Source organism: Vigna umbellata, chromosome 6, assembly GCF_029865625.1.
Source record: "Vigna umbellata cultivar VRB3 chromosome 6, Vumbellata_1.0, whole genome shotgun sequence".
Classification (NCBI taxonomy): Eukaryota; Viridiplantae; Streptophyta; class Magnoliopsida; order Fabales; family Fabaceae; genus Vigna; species Vigna umbellata.
Genome location: NC_142170.1, coordinates 22,281,778 through 22,292,440, shown reverse-complemented (window position 1 = coordinate 22,292,440; position 10,663 = coordinate 22,281,778). Strand labels below are relative to the sequence as shown.

The 10,663-nt window shown below is 34.5% G+C and overlaps 1 protein-coding gene across 1 annotated transcript; it reads right to left on the bottom strand.

Annotated features, from left to right (window-relative positions):
* Window positions 1–7,128: 7,128 nt before the first annotated feature.
* LOC124835108 (uncharacterized) lies at window positions 7,129–7,614 on the bottom strand. The gene has a single exon (XM_047309987.1). It carries the CDS (start codon window positions 7,612–7,614, stop codon window positions 7,129–7,131), a length of 486 nt encoding a protein of 161 aa, XP_047165943.1.
* Window positions 7,615–10,663: the final 3,049 nt, after the last annotated feature.

Genomic DNA, 10,663 nt, shown 5'->3' with positions numbered 1-10,663 from the left:
TGTGTGTGTGTGTGTGTGTGTGTGTGTGTGTGTGTGTGTGTGTGTGTGTGTGTGTGTGTGTGTGTGTGTGTGTGTGTGTGTGTGTGTGTGTGTGTGTGTGTGTGTGTGTGTGTGTGTGTGTGTGTGTGTGTGTGTGTGTGTGTGTGTGTGTGTGTGTGTGTGTGTGTGTGTGTGTGTGTGTGTGTGTGTGTGTGTGTGTGTGTGTATCAAGATTGGATTAAATCACCACACATCAATGCTAAGTATGAGAGAGGAGCACAAGAATTTGTACAATTTTTGCAATGTAGTGAGGGTAGAAGTGATGGTAAAATGAAGTTTAGATATTCTTATGTCAACTATTTGAATGAGAGAAAATTTAATGCAATAGAAATTACATAACTCCTTATTTGTGATGGCTCCCTTCGAAGTTATTGAAATTATGGTTTACTTTTTGTAGAAATTCAATAGTTCTATACCAATTCCCAATAAGTCCATTAAGTATTTTAGAATAGCTTGTGAAAACTAAATAATACAAATATACAATAGCATTTATCACATTTACTTCTTGTAAGGATTTTGGTTTATTCTAGGTGTGATAAATATAATATGTTATTTTTATGTAGGTTCTATGGTATTTAGTGCATGTTTAATATGTAGAAAGAAACAAAATAAAAAAATTTATTTCGAAAAATGCCTACATTAGTCTTTGGTTATATCCAAAAACAAAGCATAAAGGGGGAATTATGCTTCTATTATGGTGGTAACCAAAGCCTAATACTCTTTCTAATTTAAAAATATTATTTAATTTTAAGAGTAGTAGGCTTCGATTCTAGTAATAACCCAAGTTTAATACCCTTTCAAATTAAAAATATCATTTAATTTTAAGCGTATTAGGTTTCGGTTCTGGTTGTAAACGAAACCTAATTCCTTTTAATTAAAACAATTGTTTTAAATCGTAAAGAGTTTAGACTTCAATTATTATGTGAATCGAAGTCAAATCCAATTTTTTTATTTTTTTATTTATGATTTCATGCTTCAATTATAGGGAAACTAAAGCATATTAGGGACCTTTATGTTTTAGTTCATAACCAAAGTTAAAAAGTCACCCTTTTTTTATCTTGCTTAGATATGCTTTAGTTGTAGAACCGAAACCATGTGTTCAAAATAACTTATGCCAATACCCATTCTTACACTAGTGTTTCAAGAAGGCTTCTCCCTAATTACGAGTTCATACGATTCCTAGCATTCCTAATAATTAGTTTTTTTAGCACAGGAGCTTAAGGCAACCAATATACTATTGGGAGAAATTCCCCGGATCTAGACTTCCCCGTACGTTCCCGTATCGACAAAATCAATAATCATGCATTCAATGAGTTAAACAAAGCAAGCATTGAGCAAAGAGGAAAAACCCTAACTAATGATGAAAGAAAGCATAGGTCTTAGATTAAGATGTAAACACAAATTCCATATATGAGAGCTTCAAAAGATTACATTGATTCCCCAACCAACATACAAGGTTTAGTTCACCATATTCATGGTGAACCTAGATGAACAATAATGAAAGAATGAAAGATAAAACCCTAGAAAGGTGAAGAGGTAGCCTGAGCATCCAAGATCCTCCTTCAAAGGGGTGGAAGAGAGAGTGTTTGCTTCGTTTCTGCCAAAGATACAAACCCTAGGACGTCCTAAAGCTTATATACTATTCTAAAATTACAGAAAATTTAGGCCCAAGCCCATAAGTGTGCCGCTCAGTGGTAAAGTGTCGCTCAGCGGTAAGTGCGTGAGTCGTTTTCTCCCCTCAGCGGCCATTTTGCCCCTCAGCGGTGCCAACGTGAACTCCTGAGTGCCGCTCAGCGGTAAACTGCCGCTGAGCGGCAGTTGCGGCTTCTCCTTTTGCACTTTTTGATGTCTTTTCTAATTCCATCTCCCTCCTTCTTCCCTTCTTTCACCAAATTCACCTTAAAACCTGCACAAAAACACTGAAATCAAGCATAAACCTGTCCAGCTCTCTTATTTATGAAAATATGAACAAAAGCATGATTTCAAGCTAGTTTCTAAGTGTTAAAGGTTGCTTTTAGTATCAATTTTAATCATGAAAATAACAGTTTTTCAACTGTTATCACTCTCGCCTCCCCTCGCTCTCGCCTCCCTCCCCTCGCTCTCGCTCTCGCCTCCCTCCCCTCGCTCTCGCTCTCGCTCTCGCTCTCGCCTCTCCTCACTCTCTCGCTGGCTTGCTCTCTCGCTCCGTCGCTCTCTCGGTCTCGCTCTGAAGACTACTGCTCCAAAATCTCCTGCGAGTGCGTCGCCTTTGGAGGGAAGAGCAAGCGGTGGTGGTGCGTCAATGGTGGCGACGATGATAGTGGTGGTGGTGGTGGTCAGATTAGGGTTTTTCAGATGTTGATGGTGGTGGTGCGAATTAGGGTTTGATGACGACGGAGGAGGAGGAGAAGCGGTCGAGGCAAATGTGGAGGGCGGAGGAACGATGCTCATGAGCGCCGCTTCGGGTAGCTGCTTCGGGTTTCAGGAAGTTGTGACCGTCGCTGGAGAGCTTTTGACCGTAGCTGCTTCAGGTTTCAGTAGAGTTTTGCATTTGGTTTTTGAGATTTTGTTTTGATTTGTTGAATTGAATCTGAGAATGATCTTTTGAATCTGAGATTTTGTTTTGATTTGTTTTACTTGCTTCCTTTGTACTAAAAGATTTGTTTGTTTGGTCTGGTTAGCCATTCACGCATGATCAAGTTCATAGGAGGTGCTATTAACTTTGTCAAGGAGCTTGAGCACAGGCATAAGACCGACCCCGAGGCACCAAAATTATATGACTGGCTAAAGAAGAAGGAAAAAAAAAAAAAGGACCCTACTACCTCGGTTCAGCCTCCAACCGAGGCAGTAGAGGGAGAGAAACAATTTCGGTTCTAATAACCGAGGCCTAATTGTACCATTTTATGTCTCGTTTCAAAACCGAAGCATAAAGTCTACCACTTTTTACCTCGCCTGAATATGCCTCAGTTCAGGAACCGGTGCCTATCAGCGAAAATAACCGCTATCATTTTTCTTAACTGTAGCAGTGATAAATCCAAAACATAAATATAAAATAAATCTTTTATATTAAATTTTATCATACTTTTTGTTTATGTTTAGTATTTCATTTAGAAAAAAATTGTTCACACTAATAGGACTTTTTTTTCTACTTTATTATGTTGAAATTTTTTATTAGGATAAACCGAGAAGATTTATCTTATCTGAAGTATGAATTATCTACAGAACAGACTTGATAGGTTTTAGTGTAGGTTTTATCTAAATTGTTGACCTTAACTACTTTAAGGTCAATTTTATCACAATCAGACCTATTTATTTTTATTTGAGTGGATATCTAGATAAATAATTTATTTTGATGCAATATATGGATGATTTTTTAAGAAGACGTAAGACCAATAAAATATGTATTTATTTTAAATAAGTAATTAATATCATTTTCAATCAAAATATTGAAACAACGAAGTTACAGTCTTTATAATATGTTAAAGTTTCTTATTTGTACCGAATGTGAAATTAATTAGATTTTCAACATATTCATATAATAAATATATATGTTATTATCGACACGCCGTTTACATCATTGAAGGCTTAGTTTTCCCAACAACCACCTTAACTATCTCGTTATAATTGGAAGGGCCTTCAAGGATATGGAAAGATATCTATTTTTGCATGCACTTAATAATTAGATAATAGTTAAAAATTACTAACCACACAGTGATGCTTCCTCCAAGAACCACAGATTCAGCTAATACTTTAGTTGGTATATTTCATTATCGTATTAATATCGAATAATTGTACAATGTCACCATGTTTGCAAAATCAATTCTATAAAAAGAATATTTCAATTTTTTTTAATAAATTAAAATTAACTTGTACGAGGTTTAAAATTTAATATTTAGAGAAGTCATAATAACTTATTTATAATTATATTTTAATTTTTTTAGAAGCTTATTTTATTTTATTTAAAGTCTTTATGAGGAGCATTTCCGAAGGCCATTACCCCAAATATGTGTTTAACTTAAAATAGTTATTTATACATTTGAAGTATATATGCTATAAATGAAAATCATTTTAATGTATGTTGGCACTACTCTAGCTTGTTTGGTTAAAGTGAATATTATTTCGATACCATTATGAAATTTCAAACACATAAATTCCCCTGATAGGGATATAAAACTTGTGAAAGTAGAATAGTAATTTCAAATATGAATCACTTGATTACCAATGTGTGAAAGTAGAATAGTAATTTCATTATCATTTATTATTCAGACTCATTGGTATATTATTTATCAAACACACGTATACACAAACAATTAATTTATCATTTGAAACAATAATAAAAAAAATGATAAATAATTTATATTAATTAATAAATAGCATAGTATACAAGTGACTGATAATATATATTTCTACATGTGAACCAGCACCAGACACATCTCACAAAGGAGAAACAACATTACGTAAGCAAATGCAAGGCAAAAGGTGTGGGCTCCCAAACATTAATTTCATCACCTTTACATTAAAAAGAAATCATTTTCTTTGTATAAGTGTAATAATTTTTTATTTTTGTATAAAGTACTTCTATAATTAAATTCTTTAATTAGAATTTTAGAAGAACACAAATATAAAATCATAAAATTTGAAACAATTTTATAGATATACAAAAAAAGTAACTATTTTATATATTTTTAAAAAGTTGTATCTTTATTATTGGTGAAAAAAATAATAAATAAATTAGGTATGATGCCTATTCCTGCAAGTTTAGTAATTGTCGTAACACTCAACTTACTAACCAGATGAGAGAATATAAGTTATAGATAAATTAGGTATAGTGCATATCTTGCCGCATCATTGAACTTCCCAATCAAAACCTAAGAACTTCTTTGCCAGATTATTATTTATGTTTAAATAAATTATTCCTTTGACATTTTTAAATATTAGTAATAATTAATATATAGTTATTGAATTTGGAAACCCTAAAAAAACATAAATTTAATTTTCTTATATTAGTGTTGTTGTGATACTAGCAGCGCTGGCTTAGTTGATTATAATAGGACGCAAACCATTATTTTGTTTTAAAAAACTAAAGAGTGAAATTATTTTTAACTTTTTTGATAGATAAATATTTGTTAGTGTTAAATTAATATCGTCTTAACTTATTCCAAGTTATAATTTTTTAAAACGAAAAAGTTAAAAAAATGTAAAATCATTTTTAAATTCTTTTATTAGATAAATAATTTTATTAGTATTGATTTAGTGATACTAAATAAAATAAATATTGAAAATAAATAAAATTAGTGTCGATTGAATAAATGCTAATCTTATTTTTCTTTTGTAATATTTATATTTATTTTAGTGTATTTAAGCGTATAATAACAATAAAAAAATTTAAACCCTCATTTGGTCCTCATTGTTGGTCAATCTTAAATGGGTCATCGTTTTTTTCTCGGTCTCATGTTTGCGAGATAAGAACCTACTAGAATGGGGTTGTTTTGGTTCCTTGTCTTTCCTCTTGGACGCTATAGTCTTTAATCTTTTGCCTGAAGAGGATGTCATCCCTACATCAAACACAAACAACAAACAACACCTCAAATCCATGTTAAACCACCGTTGAGGGTCACAAGAACCCCTCAACGCAACTAGTGCACCAATACAGCAAGAAAAAGAAGCCAAAAACCAAGTCTGTCAGAATCGCACTCAGGGGAAATTTCCACTGAGCGGCGATTCTGCAGATTTTGAAAATTTTATTTTTAACACTTCCTAACTCCACCCACATGCAATTTTCATACTTCCAGACCAAAATCAAGCATTTTAATCGGTTCAAATATCAATTAATTCATCACATCATGCATAGAAATCAAAATCCCTAAAGAATCATGCTTTGAACATCCATATTCATACCAATTCATGCTTTCAAGAACCCTAAAATGAAAAATGCTTGACTTACTTGGGTGGAGATGCTAGATGAGTAGAAAATGAACTAAGAAAGTGAAGAACTCAGCCCCAACAACAATGCTCTCTCCAAACCCCAAACTTAGATGGAAAACTAGTGAGAAAGTTAGTGGAAGAGAGATTTTGTAAAGGGGAATGAAGGGAAAGATGTAGAGAACTCTTAGAAAAGTGTTTAGAAGTGTGTGAGAGGAAAGAAATTTGAAAATGAGACCAAAATCGCACCCTAGGGTATAAAAATACCCTAATGGGCTCGGGTCCCGCTAAGGGCAACCCGAAAAAAACATTCTGTAGAATCGCCGCTCAGCGGAAATTTTCGCTGAGCGGCACTTGCATGAGATGCTTTCTTTCTTCCTAGCTTACCCTAGGTGTCTTCCACTCATGCCTCTCACTCACTTCATGCATTTAAGTTCTCAGATAACTCATACATTTAGTCCCTACCATGCAACTAAAGCAAAATCAAAATAAACAATAAAGACAAAGTAAATCAACTGGGTTGTCTCCCAGGTAGCGCTTGTTTAACGTCACGAGCCTGACCCAAAATCCACCAACACCCATCAATAGGTGCAATTTTACCTTACCAACACCCATCAGTAGGTGTAACAAACCTGTTAATAAACCTAGTATCCTTCAGTAGATACTTAACCACCTGGTATCCATCAGTAGATGCTAACCCAAAAAGTTTCAACACAAAAGTAATGTCCAAAGTTTTAAAAAAAATTACAACCAATATCAAAATAAAATAATGTTCTTAAATTACTAGGGTGCCTCCCAGAAAAGCGCTCTTTTAACGTCACTAGCTTGACCCAGTAAAGCTCACGTTCCATCTTCAATGTTGGTGTCTATCTTTCTATCATCACACCAACTCATCAGCTGCTTCCGGTCTACCTCTTTGATTCTTCTTGAATGTGGAGACTCAATTTCTATCACTCCATCTTCCTTATATTCTTTTACAATCCACAACCTGTTTTTGAATTTCACATGTTTACTAGGTTTGGGTTGTGCTTGCATTGAATCTTCATGAACCATCCTTCCTTTGCTATCTTGTTCTTCTTCCCTATCTTGAAATAAGAAACAATTGTTACCTTTGAAGCTTGGCTTTGCATCTTAAGGATTAGTCATGAGTACATCTTGATATGTAGCTTTATAACTAGTCTTTGTCTACTATTCCTCTTTGAAGACATCAATAACCACATTTTTTCCTCGATCTTGAAACACCACTACTCCTTCATCTACATCAATGATGACTTTAGCAGTTTTCATAAACGGTCTTCCAAGAATAATAGGGACCCTTTGATCTTTCATCTCCATCACCACAAAGTCCACCAAGAATTTTAGTTCTCCAACACAAACCATAACATCCTCTGCTATACCATACGGATTCTTTGAAGAGCCATCTGCCATTAACAAATTCATCTTTATAGGCTTGACTTCAAGATCACCCATTTGTTCAAGTAAAGAATAAGGCATTAAATTAACGCTTGACCCTAAATCAAGTAAGGCTTTATTTACCTTATTCTTTTCTATGACACATGGAATGGTGAAACTTCCTGGATCTTTCAGTTTTTGAGGGAGTAGCTTCTTCTTGACCGCTTTGTAATCATTTGTCTCCTCTTCTCTTTGTCTTTTCTTTGTGGAGACTTGTTCCATGGGTTTTGTATAATTTGCAATTTGTTGCAATATCTCCTTCAAAGGTAAATCACCCTCCAATTGTTTGAATATTTCTATAAAATTCCCAAATTGTCTCTCTTTCTCTAATCTCTCATAATTTGTGGGAAAAGGAAGAATATCTTCAATTTTTATCTCTTCCTCAATGTGTGTTTGATGCTTATTTTTATTACGATAATATTTTTATAAGTGACAAAATTTCTTGCAGTATTCTCACATTGAGATTTTTCATGATGACAATAATCTTTTATCCAAGTGACTTGTCTTTAACAAATTCCACATGGAGGATATTTTTTTTGATGGGTTATTGTTAACTCATTGGCAAGTGTACCAAATCGTATCAAGTAATATCAAATGGTAAGACCAAGTATTGTTTCCCAAGAGATTCGTGACACCAAACAATGTATAATAAATTAACTAGTTAAGACTAAAGAACGATACCATTGAATGAAATTTAATGCAATAAAAGTAAACATAATAACTTGAATCTAAAATTGATCTTTTGAAGCTAAAACAAGAATGAACGAATGATATTCAGATGATCATGTTGTTAGGGTTAGATTTCACTTTCATGCATACTATAACTCATCTTCTTCATTGGAATGCTAATGTCACTTACAAAATTACTTAGAACCCAATCCCTTGGCGTAAAAAGCCTAGCCTTGATTATTAGACAACAATCCCTTGAAACCCTAATAACCAATTCTACATTAAGAAAAGAAGCTTAAGACAACTAAATGTCCTATTTTTATCCCTAGATAATATTTCCTTTAGGTGAAATCCTCCAGATCATGGTTCCTTAGTATTTCCCAATAACAAAGAAATTCAATCATCAAGCTATGAATTGTCAAAAACATAACAAGCATTAAGAATAGGAGAAAATCAATAACATTCAATGAAAGAAGCATAAAATATTCAAAACATGTTCAACTACATGAAGTTCGGAGGTTACATATTTCCCCAACAACAAAATGAATTTAGCTCTCCATTGTCATGGAGAACCTTGGCTTATAATGGAAGAATGTAAATGAGATGGAAACCCTCGAAAGATAAAAGGAAACCCCAAAAATATCGTTTTTGTGCTTCAGCCGTCAAAAGATATCCACCCTAGTGCGTAAAAGCCTTTAAATAGATTAGAAGTGCCACATAAGCCAGCGTCGCTGGCGCTTAGCGCCCCAAGTAGGGCAACCAGGCGAGACTGCGCGAAGAGTGGCGCTCAACGCCCCTTGAGTGGGCAACCAGGCGTGCTGCGGTGTAACTGGCGCTTAGTGCCCCAAAGAAGGGCAATCAGGCGTGATTGTGTTGCCTTCAACGTTGAGCACCCCAGAAGAGGGCAAGCAGGCGTCCTTGCGCGACCACTAGCACGGAGGGCTCTAGAAAAAGGCAACCAGTGCCCAGGCCCCCAAACAAGGGCAATCAGGCGTCCTTGAGCCTTTTATAGCCTTCTATTCTGGTGCTTCTACTGCCGGGTTCCAACTCCTTGATACTTTGCTCCTCTTCCAAAACATACCAATAACCTACAAAATTGAGGGAATTAGTGATAAAAATTAGTAAGTATAACCTCGACTAACTTATTCACAAAATTCAACTAAAAACAAGAGTTTAAGCAAGCTTCACAGTCAAAGAGCTGATTTAGTATCAAAATTGCATCACAAATAATGGTAAAATCAACTGTTATCAGTTATAGATAAGCTTCTAGAATTTTCTTTATTTCTAGAAATTTCTCCCCTACTTTTATTTCCTTTATATCTTTTATGTTGAGATCGTAAGTTTTGATTGAAAGGCATTTTCGACTGAGTCTTATTTCCGCCTTTTCAATCATTGTTCATAAGCTTAAAAATAGTCCATTAGTTATGTTATTGACAATGTAGTCAAATCTTTTATTGTTCAATTGCGGTTGCGATTTCATCATATTTTTGGGGAATAGAAATTATAATTTTCTCAACGATTTTTTTGTTAAGAATATTTTCCTCACAGGCTCTCATTTAACTAACTGTTTTTGTTGTTCTTGAATAGTAATCTTTAATGGTCTCAGATTCTTTTATTATTATTAATTTAAACTCTTGTCTTAAGGAATGAAGTTTAACATTTTATAGCTCATTACTTCCTTGAAACTCCTCTTGTATTGTATTCCAAGCTTGCTTTACACTTGTGACACTTATTATTCTTTGCAAATTGTGTCATCAATTGCGTTTTGACAAGCAAATAAAGTTGTTGAATCCTTCTGCTTGTTTTCCTTCAACTCCTTTTGAGTTATAGTAAAAGTAGAGGTGTCTTCCAGAATAGAGAATATTTAATGTTCCATAAATTTTGAGAGTCAAAGCATGTCTTCATTTTGAGACTCTAGAAGTCATATTTTTCTCCTATGAAAATAGGTACCATAATTGATGAGGTTTGATTGGTAGTAGCCATGGGTTGAGAAAATATTTTGGAAGTACACTAGTGTAGAATTAGCCTTTAACGTCATCTCGTAGACGTCGGTCCACCAAACAACCAAAGTAAATTATTGACCGGTGACATTTTCGTAAATAAGTAGGCATATAGACGTCCGTTAGGAATATTATAGACGTCGGGACCCCTCCTAGCAGATGTCTATATGGCTGACAGGGTAGGTGAAACGTTCACCTAGACATCGGGGCCCCTCTAAACCGCCGCCTATAATTCCCGCGAATATGAATATTTAAATCAGAAAGACGTCATATTAGTTAGGGCCCCGACATCTAGAGCCATTTATACTGCAAAACGCGAACCTGCGAGGAATTATGCTCACTGTTCATCGTCTTCTCCGCGTTTTCTCTCTGAGACATTGCATTTCTAGGTGCATTTCCTCTCTTTTGGACCGTTTAAATTTACTTTTACTCTGATTAAATTACTCTTTGATGAAATATCTTCCATTTGATCCGATTAAAATTCGCTTTCGTTACATTTTGGTGTAGTTTCTGGCTTGTGCTTGGGTGGCGCTTTTAACTCTTTTTGGCCTACGTTTTTGGGCCTGCATTACTCCATTTCCCTGCATTGCTTTTTTAATCTT

Coding starts and splice junctions, on each gene's coding strand:
- LOC124835108 (XM_047309987.1), bottom strand. CDS start 7,614: ATGGAACAAGTCTCCACAAAGAAAAGACAAAGAGAAGAGGAGACAAAT.